The following is a 19081-nucleotide window of genomic DNA, read 5'->3' on the forward strand; positions in this document are numbered from 1 at the left end:
CACAAGAATAACTACCGACAAACATGAGCAAATGGGAAATCACTTAGTCACCAAAGTGGGAGGGGAAACAGGACTGTTTACATCAGTAAGACATGATGGACAGTTACATTTTCAAACAGGTGCATTCTAGCAGCTACAGGCCTTTCTGAGATCATACATTGCTTGAACTTAGAATAGCAGGACTTAACTAAAGCTGATGACTCAAGCAGAATAGAAAGGCAAGCAACAGTGAATTCGGAGGAATCACATGGCTAACAAAATGAATGCCACAACCAAGATGGCTTCAGCTCATGCTAACAGCAATTATTTTCAATGTCCACAGACGGCCCTTTTAGCATATGCTGAATACATCCTCCTATACTTTTGAGGGAGTACGGAAAACATTGTGCACATCTATCTGCCTTAATTCAGCAATTTCTTGGTCCTTTGCCAAGCGAGCATTTACATTTGTGACATTTCGTTTAGCTGGTATACATGAGGTACAGGTGGAAGCACAAAGGGAACAGAGCATTGGGCCACATTGGATACATAAGCAGCAGGAAAAAAAGTATCGCAAAAAATATACATTGAGCTGACAATAACTTCCAGCCCCAATCAGTAAACAGTCAAAGTCCATGTTCCTGAATCCTGATGGATTTCAGTGGCTATTTTGTGCAGCTTAGAAATTGCTTCAAAAACTGAAGGGGCGTGGTCAGGGATGTAGACACAACAAATGCTCCCGATGATGCGGCATGCTCCACCACGGTTGCCAGATCCACGTTGAAGACCATCCTGTTTTGGAGCGCCACAATTCTTGCAATTTGCAGTTCTTCCATGATAATCCCAAGGGCCATAGCTGTCTAATTGGTTACAGCCTCTACAACACGTGTCAAGCGCCTTATCTTTCTGCTGTTTAAGGCCGCACCAACAAAGAAGAACAGTCAACATATTGCTGCAATGCAGTATCAGTTTGATCTACCTCATCATGATTTATTGTCCTTTTGAATCGGTTTTTAGAAATGTAATTGCACAGTTTATATTCTTTGTGGTAGGAAACAGGAGCCAAAAACACAGGTGGTAGCAAAAAGGACACAAAGCATGTTCCTGACCAACCAATGGGTAAATGATAGTAACCCTTATTCCCACAAATAAAATAGGTGTTGTGTGATGACAAAAAACTGCTATTGTTCGCTCCAGTAATATTTAACACCAGAGTACAATCACTTTTCCCCACAGGAATACTGCCAATACTGTTCACACAAAGGTCTGCTCGAGCTCTAGTATCAGCTATAATAGGAGGTCCATTACCCGTGGCAGTTCGAGTGTTAGGGAAAACATAGTGTGTGGAGGAATTTCCTTGGCGATACTCTTCCATTTCCCATAGAGTTCCTTTAGCTTGTGGATATCCTTCTTCATCAGGGTAACAGGCTCTGTTTAGTTGGGCATTAAGTCTTCCTACACCAACGTCAGTAATGTTAGCAACATGAGTAGCCCACAGCAGCACAAACCAGGCCCTGCAAGAGCCATTGTGTGAAAACGGCAAAGGAATAAAAGGCGTTACTCCCTTTTTCTGATGAGCTGGCATCAGTCCACACACCCAACAGTTGGTACTGTTCGTAGCATTGTGGGTGTGATGCAACATCTGAATGAACGTATTGTTGAGATAGGACATTCGGTGCTTTTTCTTATGATAAGGAAGAGTGAAGTAGTGGGGTTCAATGGGGACAGGATTAGTAGCAGTCAGTAGATTTCAAGCAGGAGCTACTCCCTCTACAACCCATGTTATTACAGCGATCAAAACAATAATCGAAGTGAGTCCAATAATGAACATAGTCTTTTGATCACAGACTCTTGCAGCAGTTGATTTCTTCTCCGTAGGCATGTTCATCTCAACATTGAACAACAAAGCAGATGGGGCCCCAAGGTCCTGGCCAGCCGTTGGTTTCTTCACTGAGGTTGAGATGAGTATCACTAAAACAGTCCCCCCCTTTGCTACTCAGACTTTCACTAACCCAGGACCGTGGTTCAAACAGTCTTTTTCAGCAACGAAGTGTCTTTCTTCCGGGGTTGCAGCTGATATCAAGATGTACCAGGAATCATGTGGTCCGGGAAGACTTCCACAGATCCCTCAAGTGTTCCAGGAGGTAGTGACTTGAATACACAGACCACGGTGCTTATATACAGAGTTTTCTGCACTGGTAAGCATGTAGTTACAAAAAAGAAGGTACAGGAATACACAAGAATAACTACCGACAAACATGGGCAAATGGGAAATCACTTAGTCAGCAAAGTGGGAGGGGAAACAGGACTGCTTACATTAGTAAGACGTGATGGACAGTCACATTTTCTAACAGGTGCATTCTAGCAGCTACAGGCCTTACAGATCTTATACATTGCTTGAGCTTAGAATAGAAGGAGTTAACTAAAGCTGATGACTCAAGCAGAATAGAAAGGCAAGCAACAGTGAAGACGGTAGAATTACATGGCTAACAAAATGGATGCCACAACCAAGATGGCTTCAGCTCATGCTAACAGCAATTATTTTCGATTTCCACAGTGGCACAAGCTCTATAAAGGCCTTTTTTCTCCTTGTCTGTCATGATGAAAGGGGGGCAGCCCAAAAAACTAGAGTAATCTGTTGTAAAATGTACTGAAGAATTCTCTCAAAAGTAGTAATAAGAAATAAACTGAGCAGAGCTCAGTGGAGACTACTTTGTACAACGTGTGGTAGAAAATCTGAAGGTCAGAGGTTCTCTCAGGAAGGTTCTAAGGGGTGAGGCTGATCTGATTGGTTGTTGATTTTATTTGGTTTTTTTTACAAAAAAGAGGTGGATATGTTACAAAACTGGAATGGGCCTAGGCCTGGTTTCTAGTTTGTAATGGCTTTGCATTGCTATTTTTATAGACCAGGCACTCCCATCTCGATGACGGGGAATTACTCAAGCATGTGAATCTATGAAAGCTCGAATACTGGAGTAAATATATTTATAAATAATCAGATGGCAGGTGGAAATGCTTCTGGTGATACTCTGCAAGGGGCATCACCACCAACTGGGCTGAACGCTAAAGAAAAGCTTTTCAAGTCAGGTAACTCCCAAAGGTACCCTGAACCCCCTCTGTGCTGGAGGCACCTTGAAAGGTCTACGCACCATCAAGCCCTAATCCCTAGAAACAAACTATAATCCCATGTGCCTAACACAACATGAGGGGTGAATTAGCAAAATGTTAGACCCACTAGCGTTGTGAGGATATAACCATAAAAATCAATCTTGGCACAACCGCTCAATGACATCAGACAACACTATTTTACTATTGAAAATGCACGTCAATAAGTTATTCAATATTTAACCCCTTCGATGCTCATGACGGAACGGTTCCGTCATGAGCATCGGTTGGGCTGTGCTCATGACGGAACCGCTCCGTCATGAGCACAGCCCCCGGGGGAAGAGCTGGCGCTCCCCCCCTGGGGCATCGATCGTGCCCCCACAGAGGGGGATGGCAGCGGAAGAGCTTCCGCTGCCACCCCCGAGCCCCCCCACGCTTCCCCATGATGTCAGCGCGCACAGCGCGCGCCGACGTCGTCAGGAAGCGTTGGACGCGCTGGAATCCATTTCTTCCAGGGCGTCCAAGGGAGCAGAGGTACGTGTGCTTGTCCGGTGGGGGCCGCGGGGGTGATTTCTTTAGTATTGAGGCATCGGGGGAGAGGAAAGAGTATTTCCTCTCCCCTGATGTCTCAATATAGGGCATTCCTGCTCCACGATCGCGCACAGCTTGGCTGGTGGTGTGCGTGGACTGGAGCTTGGCAGGCGGTGTGCGTGGAATGGTGCTTGGCTGGCGGTGTGCTTGGACTGGTACTTGGCTGGCGGTGTGCGTGGACTGGTGGTGTGTGCGGACTGGTGCTTGGCTGGAGGTGTCGGTGGACTGGAGCTTGGCTGGCGGTGTGCGTGGAATGGCGATTGGCTGCCGGTGTGCCTGGACTGGCGATTGGCTGGCGGTGTGCCTGGACTGGCGCTTGGCTGGCGGTGTGCCTGGACTGGCGCTTGGCTAGCGGTGTGCGTGGACTGGCGCTCGGATAGCGGTGTGTGTGGACTGGCGCTCTGCTAGCGGTGTGTGTGGACTGGAGCTTGGCTGGCTGTGTGTGAGTAGTGACTTTCTGCTGGTCACTACACACACTGCTAGCTGAGTGCCACTCCACGCAATCCATCAGCATGTGTAGTTGCTGTGTCTGGATTGTGGGCGTGTGAAAGTGATGGGCCCTTGAATGGCGCTGTGTGCTGGTGTGAGTTTTGTTATGTGATGGGCTCGCGGCTGGCGGTGTGAATGGTTTTGTATGTCTCACACGTATGAAAGGTGTATGAATGGCCTGTAAAGAGGTTGGTGCCTTGTCGTGGCTTTACAGCTCACGAGCTGTGAGTCAATGGTTCAGTTTCTACTGAACCCACGAGGATCCACGCAAGCCATACCTCCCTGGAAGCCGCCGGGTGTCTAGTTTTCAGAAATGTGTGGGTTTGGTAGGTTTCCCTAGATGGCCGCCGAGCACCGGGTCAAAAACCAAAGTGACCCCTCTTGCAAATCCAGGTGGTTTTGCGATAGGCCATTTTGATGTCACCTCACTACGTTTTGGGCCCTTGCCTGCCGCGGGTACTTGGGCCTCCCACACAAGTGAGGCACCATTTTTACCGGGAGACCTGGGGGAACGCTGGGTGGTGGTAAATTTGTGTGAGCCCGGTGATGCCACGACTTTCCCACCCTAAAATGTGTGAAAAAAGTGATTTTTTTCAGCTAAAATTGAGGTTTGCAGGGGATTCTGGGTAAGGAAACGTCGGGGGATCCACACAAGCCATACCTCCCTGGAAGCCACCGAGTGTCTAATTTTCAGAAATGTGTGGGTTTGGTAGGTTTCCCTAGATGGCCGCCGAGCAACGGGTCAAAAACCAAAGTGACCCCCCTTGCAAAACCAGGTGGTTTCGCGATAGGCCATTTTGATGTCACCTCACTACGTTTTGGGCCCTTGCCTGCCGCGGGTACTTGGGCCTCCCACACAAGTGAGGCACCATTTTTACCGGGAGACCTGGGGAAACGCTGGGTGGTGGTAAATTTGTGTGAGCCCGGTGATGCCACAACTTTCCCACCCCAAAATGTGTGAAAAAAGTGATTTTTTTCAGCTAAAATTGAGGTTTGCAGGGGATTCTGGGTAAGGAAACGTTGGGGGATCCACGCAAGCCATACCTCCCTGGAAGCCGCCGGGTGTCTAGTTTTGAGAAATGCGTGGGTTTGGTAAGTTTCCCTAGGTGCCGGCAGAGCTAGGGTTCAAAAACTGCAACTCGTCACTTTGCCAAAAAAGGGTCATTTTTCACTGCAAAATTGAGGTGTGACCACCTTGCGTTTTGCGCCGTTTCCTGTCGCGGGCACTATGACGACCCGCACAAGTGAGGTACCATTTTTCTCGTAGGACTTTGGGGAACGCGGGGTGGGTGGAAATTTGTGGATCCACGCAGATTCCAGAACTTTCCATCACAGAAATGTGGGGAAAATGTGTTTTTTTTAATCAATTTATTACGTTTGCAAGGGATTCTGGGTAACAGACCATGGTGGGAGGCAGTGAAGTCACCCCATCCTGGATTCCCCTGGGTGTCTAGTTGTCAAAAATGTATAGGTTTGCTAGGTTTCCCTAGGTGCCGGCAGGGCTAGGGTTCAAAAACTACAGCTCATCACTTTACCAAAAAAAGGTCATTTTTCACTGCAAAATTGAGGTGTGACCACGTTGCGTTTTGCGCCGTTTCCTGTCGCGGCCACTATGCCGACCCGCACAAGTGAGGTACCATTTTTCTCGTAAGACTTTGGGGAACTTGGGGTGGGTGGAAATTTGAGGATCCACGCAGATTCCAGTACTTTCCATCACAGAAATGTGGGGAAAACGTGTTTTTTTTGTAAATTTTTTACGTTTGCAAGGGATTCTGGGTAACAGACCATGGTGGGAGGCAGTCAAGTCACCCCATCCTGTATTCCCCTGGGTGTCTAGTTTTCAAAAATGTATAGGTCTGCAAGGTTTCCCTAGGTGCCGGTAGGGCTAGGGTTCAAAAACTACGGCTCGTCACTTTGCCAAAAAAGGGTCATTTTTCACTGCAAAATTGAGGTGTGACTACGTTGCGTTTTGCACCGTTTCCTGTCGCGGGCACTATGCCGACCCGCACAAGTGAGGTACCATTTTTCTCGTAAGACTTTGTGGAACGTGGAGTGGGTGGAAATTTGTGGATCTACGCAGATTCCAGAACTTTCCATCACAGAAATGTGGGGAAAATGTGTTTTTTTTGTCAATTTTTTACGTTTGCAAGGGATTCTGGGTAACAGACCATGGTGGGAGGCAGTCAAGTCACCCCATCCTGGATTCCCCTGGGTGTCTAGTTTTCAAAAATGTATAGGTTTGCTAGGTTTCCCTAGGTGCCGGCAGGGCTAGGGTTCAAAAACGACAGCTCGTCACTTTGCCAAAAAAGGGTCATTTTTCACTGCAAAATTGAGGTGTGACCACGTTGCGTTTTGCGCCGTTTCCTGTCGCGGGCACTAGGCCGACCCACACAAGTGAGGTACCATTTTTCTGGAAAGACTTTGGGGAAGGCGGGGTGGGTGGAAATTTGTGGATCCACACAGATTCCAGAACTTTCCATCACAGAAATGTGGGGAAAATGTGTTTTATTTGTCAATTTTTTACGTTTGCAAGGGATTCTGGGTAACAGACCATGGTGGGAGGCAGTCAAGTCACCCCATCCTGGATTCCCCTGGGTGTCTAGTTTTCAAAAATGTATAGGTTTGCTAGGTTTCCCTAGGTGCCGGCAGGGCTAGGGTTAAAAAACTACAGCTAGTCACTTTGCCAAAAAAGGGTCATTTTTCACTGCAAAATTGAGGTGTGACCACGTTGCGTTTTGCGCCGTTTCCTGTCGCGGGCACTATGCCGTCCCGCACAAGTGAGGTACCATTTTTCTCGTAGGACTTTGGGGAACGCGGGGTGGGTGGAAATTTGTGGATCCACGCAGATCCCAGAACTTTCTATCACAGAAATATGGGGAAAATGTGTTTTTTTTGTCAATTTTTTACGTTTGCAAGGGATTCTGGGTAACAGACCATGGTGGGAGGCAGTCAAGTCACCCCATCCTGGATTCCCCTGGGTGTCTAGTTTTTAAAAATGTATAGGTTTGCTAGGTTTCCCTAGGTGCCGGCAGGGCTAGGGTTCAAAAACTACAGCTAGTCACTTTGCCAAAAAAGGGTCATTTTTCACTGCAAAATTGAGGTGTGACCACGTTGCGTTTTGCGCCGTTTCCTGTCGCGGGTACTATGCCGACCCGCACAAGTGAGGAACAATTTTCTCGTAGGACTTTGGGGAACGCGGGGTGGGTGGAAATTTGTGGATCTACGCAGATTCCAGAACTTTCCATCACAGAAATATGGGGAAAATGTGTTTTTTTGTCAATTTTTTACGTTTGCAAGGGATTCTGGGTAACAGACCATGGTGGGAGGCAGTCAAGTCACCCCATCCTGTATTCCCCTGGGTGTCTAGTTTTCAAAAATGTATAGGTTTGCTAGGTTTCCCTAGGTGCCGGCAGGGCTAGGGTTCAAAAACTACAGCTATTCACTTTGCCAAAAAGGGGTCATTTTTCACTGCAAACTTGAGGTGTGACCATGTTGCGTTTTGCGCCGTTTCCTGTCGCGGGCACTATGCCGACCCGCACAAGTGAGGTACCATTTTTCTCGGAGGACTTTGGGGAACGCGGGGTGGGTGGAAATTTGTGGATCCACGCAGATTCCAGAACTTTCCATCACAGAAATATGGGGAAAATGTGTTTTTTTTGTCAATTTTTTACGTTTGCAAGGGATTCTGGGTAACAGACCATGGTGGGAGGCAGTCAAGTCACCCCATCCTGTATTCCACTGGGTATCTAGTTTTCAAAAATGTATAGGTTTGCTAGGTTTCCCTAGGTGCCGGCAGGGCTAGGGTTAAAAAACTACAGCTAGTCACTTTGCCAAAAAAGGGTCATTTTTCACTGCAAAATTGAGGTGTGACCACGTTGTGTTTTGCGCCGTTTCCTGTCGCGGGCACTTTGTCGACCCGCACAAGTGAGGTACCATTTTTCTCGTAGGACTTTGGGGAAAGCGGGGTGGGTGGAAATTTGTGGATCCACGCAGATTCCAGAACTTTCCATCACAGAAATATGGGGAAAATGTGTTTTTTTTGTCAATTTTTTACGTTTGCAAGGGATTCTGGGTAACAGACCATGGTGGGAGGCAGTCAAGTCACCCCATCCTGTATTCCCCTGGGTGTCTAGTTTTAAAAAATGTATAGGTTTGCTAGGTTTCCCTAGGTGCCGGCAGGGCTAGGGTTCAAAAACTACAGCTAGTCACTTTGCCAAAAAAGGGTCATTTTTCACTGCAAAATTGAGGTGTGACCACGTTGCGTTTTGCGCCGTTTCCTGTCGCGGGCACTATGCCGACCCGCACAAGTGAGGTACCATTTTTCTCGTAGGACTTTGGGGAACGCGGGGTGGGTGGAAATTTGTGGATCCACGCAGATTCCAGAACTTTCCATCACAGAAATATGGGGAAAATTTGTTTTTTTTTCAATTTTTTACGTTTGCAAGGGATTCTGGGTAACAGACCATGGTGGGAGGCAGTCAAGTCACCCCATCCTGGATTCCCCTAGGTGTCTAGTTTTCAAAAATGTATAGGTTTGCTAGGTTTCCCTAGGTGCCGGCAGGGCTAGGGTTCAAAAACTACAGCTAGTCACTTTGCCAAAAAAGGGTCATTTTTCACTGCAAAATCGAGGTGTGACCACGTTGCGTTTTGTGCCGTTTCCTGTCGCGGGCACCATGCCGACCCGCACAAGTGAGGTACCATTTTTCTCGTAGGACTTTGGGGAAGGCGGGGTGGGTGGAAATTTGTGGATCCACGCAGATTCCAGAACTTTCCATCACAGAAATATGGGGAAAATGTGTTTCTTTTGTCAATTTTTTACGTTTGCAAGGGATTCTGGGTAACAGACCATGGTGGGAGGCAGTCAAGTCACCCCATCCTGTATTCCACTGGGTATCTAGTTTTCAAAAATGTATAGGTTTGCTAGGTTTCCCTAGGTGCCGGCAGGGCTAGGGTTAAAAAACTACAGCTAGTCACTTTGCCAAAAAAGGGTCATTTTTCACTGCAAAATTGAGGTGTGACCACGTTGCGTTTTGCGCCGTTTCCTGTCGCGGGCACTTTGTCGACCCGCACAAGTGAGGTACCATTTTCCTCGTAGGACTTTGGGGAACGCGGGGTGGGTGGAAATTTGTGGATCCACGCAGATTCCAGAACTTTCCATCACAGAAATATGGGGAAAATGTGTTTTTTTTGTCAATTATTTACGTTTGCAAGGGATTCTGGGTAACAGACCATGGTGGGAGGCAGTCAAGTCACCCCATCCTGTATTCCCCTGGGTGTCTAGTTTTCAAAAATGTATAGGTTTGCTAGGTTTCCCTAGGTGCCGGCAGGGCTAGGGTTCAAAAACTACAGCTAGTCACTTTGCCAAAAAAGGGTCATTTTTCACTGCAAAATTGAGGTGTGACCACGTTGCGTTTTGCGCCGTTTCCTGTCGCGGGCACTATGCCGACCCGCACAAGTGAGGTACCATTTTTCTCGTAGGACTTTGGGGAACGCGGAGTGGGTGGAAATTTGTGGATCCACGCAGATTCCAGAACTTTCCATCACAGAAATATGGGGAAAATGTGTTTTTTTTGTCAATTTTTTAGGTTTGCAAGGGATTCTGGGTAACAGACCATGGTGGGAGGCAGTCAAGTCACCCCATCCTGGATTCCCCTGGGTGTCTAGTTTTCAAAAATGTATAGGTTTGCTAGGTTTCCCTAGGTGCCGGCAGGGCTAGGGTTCAAAAACTACAGCTAGACTCTTCGCAAAAAAAGTGTAAATTTTCAGTGTGAACATGGGGTGTGTTCACCTTAGGTTTTGAGCCACTTCCTGTCGTGGGCACTATGCCTACCCACACAAGTGAGGTACCATTTCTATCGGGAGACTTAGGGTAGTTCAGATTTGTAAAGCAACTGTTATTACCTATTGATTTTTGATGCATTTCTCCCTTCTAAATGAAAGACATTGTGTAAAAAAAAAGTCATTTTGAAAAATGACCAATAATTGTCATGCAAGTATGAGTATTCCCAATTTCGAAAATGTCCAAATATGCACTGTTTCTAAACTCTGTAATTTGTTCCCATTTCAGAAATACATAGGTGTCTTTCATACCGATTTTTCCATGTATACATTTTCCCACAATAATTGCTATATACCCGGAACAAAAAAAAAACCATTACAAAATGCTGCTCAGTTTTTTACTCTGGGTTCGTTGGGCTCTTGGTGAACCTACAAGTCCTATATGTCCCCACAACCAGGAAGGTCCACTGGATGTAACGGTACATTGCTTTCAAAGAGATGTCATAATTCGAAGAAGTTACAGGTGAAAACGTTGACTCAAAAGGCTGCTTTTTTCAACAAATTTTTAATTTGTCCTATATTTACCTGTTAGTTTCTATAAAGAAACCTTGATGGATCTACACAAATGACCCCTTGCTGAATTCAGAATTTTGTCTACTTTTCAAAAATGTATAGCTTTCCAGGATCCATTATTGCTTTTCTACCCATTTTTACCATTATCTGGAAGAAGGTTGAAAGCACAAAAAATAGCAAAAATAGGGTATGTCCCAGAAAAATGTCAAAACTGTGTAAAAAATGTTGAATTTCTGCCAAAAATCTGTCATTCCCTAAAAGCTGGAGAAATTGTGATTTCAGCCCCACAAACCCTTTTTTGATATCATTTGCAGAGAAAAACCCAGACGCTTTCATTTGCAGCCACTTTTCCCCATTTTTCACAAAAAAACAACATTTTGCTGTATTTTGACTAATTTCTGGGAACCCTCTAAGAGAATCCACAAACCCTGGGTACCTTTAGAATCCCCATGATGTTGGAAGAAAAGGACGCAAATTTGGCGTGGATACCTAATGTGGTCAAAAAGTTACAGGGGCCTAAGCGCGCACTAACCCAAATAGCCCAAAAAAGGCTTAGCACAGGAGGGGAAAAGGCCTAGCAGCGAAGGGGTTAAAAGTCTGGTATAATGTAATGTAAAAAAGATTTGTATAGCGCACTACCACCCTACGGGTATTTTGGCGCTGAGAGAGTACCTTGATGCTATAGCATGCGAGATCAATCATTTAGAAAAGTACAGGAGCCCAGTTAAAAAAGGGCAGGCAGGAGAGCAGATGAAATCAGAGAAGGAGCAGTAACATTGCATCTGTATATTATTTCTCCCTCGGAAATAACCATGTCTTCAGTATCTTCCTGTATTGCATTAAATTCTGGAGTCAGAGGTATGCCTATGTTCTCTGCCAGGGGAAGGCTAACTACCCACAAATGGGTCTAATGTCAGAGGGAGGTCTTGATTTACCTGATGCTCAGCAGAGTAATTAAGTTAGACCAGCCGAGTAGTTCAAAGCACAAATCTGATTCAAGGCATAACTCTGAAATATTGAAAAACCCAAAGTATATGGCTACTTAATATTACACCCTGGACATTTTTAGACATAGGAAACCCTGTGGATATTTTTAGACATAGGAAAAGAGACTTAAATATTTTCTCTATGTTGAGCCAATACAAAGTTAATTTTCTGGCATATCATGTTTTACCAACAGTGAAGTCAAAAAGAGATTGGGTTATTTCCTCTTGGGTGCACAGTTAAAATGAATGGACTACACAGGCAAGAACCAATTCACCCAAGGTCCCACCTGTGACAGGCTACATGTGCACAGGTACCGGATGGACCAAGACAGTAGTTTCACTTGGACAGCCCACATACATGTGCATCAGTGTCGATGTGTGACCATCATGGACCTCTTACCTCAACTGTGCTGCATAGGAAGCACTGTCAGTTAGCACTCGAAAATCCATTTTAATAAAGCTTAAAGTAAGAGAGGATCTAATTAGCATGACTCAATCACAGAGGTCCAGAAACTGTGTGGTCCAAACCAAAAACATCTAGGGGGTTTAAGTGATTCGGGACTCCCTCTTTCATAGCAGGCATTTGTATTCACTTGTGGAAAGGAGCACTTTTGTGTTATTGGCGACCCTTCTGGATAACAGGTATGTCCTTACGCTTAGCATCCCATATTTCTACTTGATGCTCTTGTTTACAGTATATGACTACATAAAACTTTGGCGGTGTGCATTTACATTACCGTTACCCACACAGTCATTTTGCAGCTGAAAAGCACTGCAGGTCTCTCATCTCCAGTTTGTCATAACACATGTATGTAGGGTATGGGGTAAAGTGATTAAAAGAGTATTAAGATGTGTGTCATTTGCACCACATGAAGAGATAAGAGTTTTATCCCTTCACACAAAATGCTCACAGCATATCAGTAGAACACTGGAGGCTGGAGGAAGAGGAATGTCAGACAGTTGTGGACCTGTACCTCGCAAAATATATCCACGTTTTCAGGAAAGGCAAATAACCTTCAACCCATGGCACAAAGTGCAAGGGCAGTATGGCCCACATTTGGATGCCCAGACACTGACTCAAACTTTGGTCGAAATTATGAGCCGTCAAATGTAAGAAGGCTGGTTTCCTTTCTATACAGAGCCATTTCAGGCAGACAGGCCATTGCAGAGTTTAAAGTTAGGGGGTGGATTGCAGGAAATTGCTCCAGATATTATTACTGATACAGGCTGGGATAGGGTCTGTACTGGGTTCAGGCAGGTGTCTAGTAACACATGTTTTAAGCTTACTCAATTTAATCATGTACGCATGACTTATGTGACCCCTGTAAAACTCAGTAGAATCTACCCTGGGGCATCTTTCACGCACCCAGGGCATCATTCCTGTTGTCTGCATTGTCAGAGGGAACAGACTTCATACAAATAGCCTGGACATGTTGGGAGGTGGAGGGTTTCTGGTCTAATGTGCTGATTAAACTTGTCAAAGAAAAAGGGTTTGAGACCAGGAGCCGTTGTTTACACAGGTCCTGCACACAGGGCTCCTAGAGAACTGTGCTGCAAAAGGTATGCAGTTCCTAAAGGGGATGGGGAGAGACAGGTCTTTCTTCATTATGCCCTCACACACCCCGAAGGATGTCATGCTTCATCATTGGGCTTTGCTCCTCGTCGGGCCTGCGCTGCAATGCCCAACGGGCTCACTGTAAACGGGGCTCTTTGCCGGAGATCTTTTGAAGAAGCTGTGGGGTGCGTGCGGGTAAGAGGGCAGGGCAGGTGTAGTGCATGGGAGGTGGATCTTAAAATAAGTCTGGATCAGTCCTATTCAAAAACAATTTTAATGGTTTAGGTAGATCCGACTTAATTAAAAAGAGTGTGGACGCCCAATGTGGATGCAATGTTCCTAGCGGGATGTCGCAGTGTAGTGGGTCGACATGTTTTGTGCCTTTGCCGCTCCTAACGAATCGTATGGCACTTCTTAAGGACCTAAATAGATGTGTGGTGTACTACTAGTAATCTGGCTCCTGAAGTGTAGGAAGGTAACCAGACGTAGTAGAGTGAAGCCCTAGTAGATCTATACTGGCCAATAGAAGACCTGTGGGGGCGAAAAACAAGAAAGGAGGGGGGGAAAAGAACAAACGCACAACAATGGAGGTTAAAACATGGCATGAGCAGGGGATCTCTCAGTTAAGTTATGCACTGCCATATGATCGTCGTGTGAAGGCATGCAGGTGTTGTGGTATTTTGTAAACACGCCAGCGTTGGTGGTGTGACGGTAGTACAGTATAACCGGCAATGCTGGTTGTTAAAATACAAGGCAATTCGCCTCTAGACCTGTATAAATGCGGGCAACGTGTGGTCTGGTTAGGTTAGGTTCAACTGTAGTGGAACTCCCTGTAACCAACGTGCTCGTTTCTAAGTTAATGCCCAGAGTGTCATGAAGTCGATGGGAATGTCCGTGAGTGCACGGTGCCACTATGCGCCATCGTAGTGGGGAACGTAGTGATAAATATAAGTGTTTACTCCGACAGAGTCCGGTTCAAAGAACCGTAATTATCCGTGAGTATTCGGAGCCTCTTGCGATGAAGGGTGGTGGTAATTGAGGAGGCATGCACTGGAACACAATGTACTTCGGGCACAAGTTTACAGGGTATGAAATAGTTGGATAGATTAAATGCATAATGGTGCGTCACATCGAAGGTGGGTCTCAGTGCATAATGACAAAGAGTGAAGTTGAGCTCTCCTAAGGTGGTGACTAAACGTATAATCTGTCGGAGGTACCCGAACGCTAAGTGCACAAGAAGGAGCTAGTTGTCACTGTACACTGAGGAGGCATTAAATCGTTAGAGCACAGCATACATTCGAGTAGATTGTAAAAATTGCGCAACATACCATGGTCATAAACGGATGTGTTTGTGGCATGTTAAGTGAAACGGGTGGTGTGAAGCGAAACCGCTAGGGAGGGGAATCACTGTAACATGGAAACTCACCCCTAGTAAAAAGCTCCCGGTCAATCATGATATCTCAATTTTGAAGCAGTAAAGGTGCTGCTGGTAGTGTCTGACGCCCTCATGCGGGGGCTAAAGGAATTCTAAGTAAGTTAGGAGGGCCAGTAGCGTTGAAAGACATGCTATGCTGGGTGCTGGAAAGGTAGAAAAATAAAATAGTGTAGTGGTGACAACGAGGAAGTTGCCCATGGTTTGTCAGTATAAGGACTCTATTAGAAAGGTTCAGGTTGGAAGTGAGTTCCTGCAGAATAGTAGGTTGGTCGCTAGAAGGATATGTGGGTGAACTATAAGCCCTAAGTTGTTGTACATATGGGAGAGCCTTCTCCCTATAAGTGAGTGGTTTAGTTCTGCCCAGGGGATATCGTCATTGAGCCCCCGAATATGGGACGCCAATTTGAAGACCCAGCGTTGTTCTTTTCTGAACAGTGCTTCTTTGGTGATGTTTTTTGAGGATTCTAAAATGGTCCAGTGGAGGTCGTTAGTGGAATGTTGTGCTTCTACATAGTGGGTACACATCTTGGTGGTTGTCTTTTTACACCTGATGCTACTCCTATGTTCGTTGATCCTTGTTTTTATTGGGCGTGTCGTCATGCCAATGTACTGGCGTTGACAGGGACATGTGATTAGATAAACGCAATTGCTGGTATTACAATTGGTGTGTTTATTTTGTTTTCATGTACATGTCTCGGTCAACGCGATGGTTTTTGTGGCTTTTGTGAGTGGACATACAACACATTGACTGCAGGGGAAACGACCTGTAACAGACGGTAGGCCCCAAAGAGTGTTTGTGTGTGTAGTCTGTTGTCTGGGTCTAGTATTTATAAGCAAGTATTTGATGTTTGCTGTGCGTTTAAAGGTGAACCTGGGTTTGCTGAATGTTTGTTCCCCTACTTGTAGGATCTTCCAATGTTTATTGATTACTTTCTTGAGCATATTGGACTCTGGGGTGTAGGTGGTGATGCAAGTCAGCAAGTCGGTCTTGGGTTTGTTTTGGTTGTCTAGAAGGGCTTGTCTGTTGGTATTTTGGGCTCTTTTTTGGGCGTTTTTTATCTGGCTAGCAAGATATTGTCTCCGTGCTAGATTGGCACTAAGTTCGGATGACTGTCTCTTGTAGTCCTCCATGTCGCTGCAATTCCTGCGTAACCGCAGAAATTGCCCATAGGGAAGGTTTTCCCTGAGGGCTTTGGGATGAAAGCTCTGAAAGAGTAGGGGGCAGTGGCTATCTGTGGGTTTTTTGTAAGTAGTGGTGATCAGCCTGTTTGGTTCTCTTGTTATAAGGATGTCCAAAAAGGAGACTTCAGTGTCTGAACTATTGGCTGTGAACTTGAGGTATGGATTGAGGTTGTTAATCCAGGCGAGGAAGGCGGTGATGTTGTCATTGGTGCCTTTCCAAAAGACCAGGATGTCGTCTATGTAGCGTCGCCACAGTTGGACATTGTCCCTGAAGGGATTGGTGTTGGTAAGTACATGTTTGCCTTCAAAGTCCGACATGTAAAGACATGCCAGGCTTGGGGCAAATGTACTACCCATAGATGTACCCTGGGTTTGATGAAAGAGACTGTTCTCAAATTGGAAAAAGTTCTCGGTTAGAGCAATGTGGGCGCACTCCATGATAAAACTGATGGGGGTGGGGGATGTCCATGTGCCGTTGCGCAAACTGGATTCCACTACCTCTAGTGTTTTGAGTTGGGGAATGTTAGTGCAGAGGGCCTCTACGTCTAGAGTTAGTAGGATATCAGGTAGAAGGTCCTCTTCATTGGTAGACTCAATGAATCCAAGGACATCCCTCGTGTCCTGGAGGAAGGAAGGTGTAGTGCGGACCAGGGGTTGAAAGAAGTGGTCGCAGAATTTGGAGAGTGGTTCCAGAACTGAACCTCTTCCTGACACTATAGGTCTCCCGGGTGGTGGGATTACCCCTTTGTTTATCTTTGGGAGAGTGTAAAAATAGGGGAGTCTGGGGTTTTTATTGGTAAGAAATTCCGCCTCATGTTTCGTAATCCAACCCTGGTTGAGGGCTGCTGAGACCATTGAGTCGATTTGGGTGGTCAGGCGTGCTGTGGCGTCTTCGGTAATTGGTGTGTAGTAACGTTCAGTACGTAATTGGCATAGACATTCATTTCTGTAGGCGGTCGTTGCCATAATCATGATGGCGACCCCTTTGTCTGCCTCCTTGATGGTGATGGTTGGGTCTTTAGCCTTGTATTTTGACAACCAGCATTGCCGGTTATACTGTACTACCGTCACACCACCAACGCTGGCATGTTTACAAAATACCACAACACGTGCATGCCTTCACACGACGATCATATGGCAGTGCGTAACTTAACTGAGAGGTCCCCTGATCATGCCAGGTTTTAACCTCCATTGTTGTGCGATTGTTCTTCCCCCCTTTTTCCCCCCTCCTTTCTTGTTTTTCGCCCACACAGGTCTTCTATTGCCCAGTATAGATCTACTAGGGCTTTACTCTAGTACGTCGGGTTACCTTCCTACACTTCAGGAGCCAGATTACTAGTAGTGCACCACACATCTATTTAGGTCCTGAAGAAGTGCCATACGACTCGTTAGGAGCGATAAAGGCATGAAACATGTCGACCCACTACACTGCGACAGCCCGCTAGGAACATTGCATCCACATAGGGCGTCCACACTCTTTATAATTAAGCCGGATCTACCTAAACCATAAAAATTATTTTTGAATAGGAATGATCCAGACTTATTTTAAGATCCACCTCCCGTGCACTGCACCTGCCCTGCCCTCTTACCCGCACGCACCCCACGGCTTCTTCAAAAGATCTCCGGCAAAGTGCCCCGTTTACGGTGAGCCCATCGGGCATTGCAGCGCCGACACGACGAGGAGCAAAGCCCAATGATGAAGCATGACATCCTTCGGGGTGAGTGAGGGCATCATGAAGAAAGACCTGTCTCTCCCCCGTCCCCTTTAGGAACTGCATACCTTTTGCAGCACTGATTAAACTTGCACATTGCAAAGGGCGTGAGATACAGGCTACAATTCAACCTTGACTACTGGGCTTGCTTCCCAAAAGAAAAAAGGGAAAATGACTAGAAAAATTCAGTTACTGGGAATAATCCTTTTCGAAGAAGATAATAGCTATAAGGTGGCTAAGTGTGAGGCTGCGATAAATAGATAGATGAAGAAATACTCATGAAGAGGACACAGTGGCACAGAAAACTAGCAGATTTCATGACATAGGCTGCGCTGGCTAGGCTACTCAATGACCCTTTGGATGGTAGACCTTTATGAGCCTCTGTGACTCAGTCTGGGGTGATTCAGGAATAGAGAAAGGGGTGGTCTGAGATGAGATGGGATTTGTGGGGTTTGAGCTGTGGTGAGTTGTTTTAATTGATGGGAGTATAGATGAGGGCAGCATGATTTGTGTGATATAAAGAAAGGATTCCCATTGATTGACTACTAAAGACATATTTAACACGTTGATAGTATTCAATCAATGGGAAGTCCTGTTGTGATTTAAATCATTTCTTTATATCACACAAATCATGCTGCCCTCAACTATACTCCAATCAATTAAAACAACTCACCACAGCTCAAACCCCACAAAGACATATAGACATATTTAACATGTTGATAGGGTGGAATGCAGCTGTGACATAATGGGGGCAAGGGTGTGTCGGGTGGATGGGTACAGTGTGCTTTATTCCATATTTGTTGGTGGTTATCTTTGATTTGTTATGTAATGATAGAGTTGCTGTACCATGTCCAATAGATCAGATTTAATTGAACTACATGGATATGTTATGGCATACATAATCTGAAAAGACAAAAGACTATTTAAAAAAATACTATAGTGGAAATGAATATGCCATCTGGACTAAATTTCACATGTTCCCACCTTAACCTGCTTAATACAACAACACATAATTTCGGATATTCTGGACACATACAATCTATACATTATAAATAAGTTTGAAAATATTCATTTTTCAACATAAGTGTAAATAAAACCAACACATTTTTAGATTACCTGATTTTTGCGGTGTTAACCCAGGCATACAAGGGTATAGTGAAGGCTCTCCGTTCTTGACTCCGCACAGTTTCAGGTAGAATGTAGTCAATCGTAAGAGCATCATATTTGATTCGACATCTTGCAAGTGCTGCTGCCAATTTTGTTTTATAGCTAAGAATATAAAGATGTTTTTTGGGTCACTTGCATTATACATTAAGGAATGCCTCTATGTATTTGATTAGCAATGCAAAATAAATGTGTTTTGTAACAAAGCTTATTAATTTGTATTAATTTTTAAAATGATAACACATAGCAACTTTTAAATCTCCCTTACTGTCTACTTTTTATTTCCCCCTTCTGCCCTTCACAATTAATACAAAAGATATGAATCACAAATCCTAATGGTTTAAAATAGGAATTTTGGCCTTCCAGGCTTGCTTATACATTTCGAGGAAAAATCTGACTTTTTAAGGATTCAAATAGGAGTGGCATGCAGCCTAAACAGTGCAAAAGCCTCCTTGCCAGACGCCCAGTGGCCGCAAAACCTCACATCCGTCTTCTATTTTAAAAAGAAGCATAATGAGCGAGACAGAGGTTA

At 45.3% G+C, this 19081-nt stretch overlaps 1 protein-coding gene and 1 long non-coding RNA gene across 4 annotated transcripts in view; one reads left to right on the plus strand and one right to left on the minus strand.

The window, feature by feature from the left end:
* Positions 1 to 19081, minus strand: part of NSUN7 (NOP2/Sun RNA methyltransferase family member 7) — a 1257082-nt gene that overhangs the window by 596843 nt on the left and 641158 nt on the right. For all 3 annotated transcript variants that reach the window (XM_085642201.1, XM_085642202.1, XM_085642203.1), the window contains one exon: positions 18502 to 18654. In XM_085642201.1, the coding sequence (XP_085498327.1) occupies positions 18502 to 18654 (153 nt within the window). The remainder of the gene's footprint in view (positions 1 to 18501; positions 18655 to 19081) is intronic.
* LOC146862872 (uncharacterized) lies at positions 7451 to 9767 on the plus strand. Its single transcript, XR_014978519.1, has 3 exons — positions 7451 to 7567; positions 7951 to 8715; positions 9482 to 9767. It is a non-coding gene; the product is annotated as an uncharacterized LOC146862872 (long non-coding RNA).

The sequence above is a fragment of the Triturus cristatus genome, chromosome 2_2 (genome assembly GCF_964204655.1).
Source record: "Triturus cristatus chromosome 2_2, aTriCri1.1, whole genome shotgun sequence".
In the NCBI taxonomy this organism is placed as follows: Eukaryota; Metazoa; Chordata; class Amphibia; order Caudata; family Salamandridae; genus Triturus; species Triturus cristatus.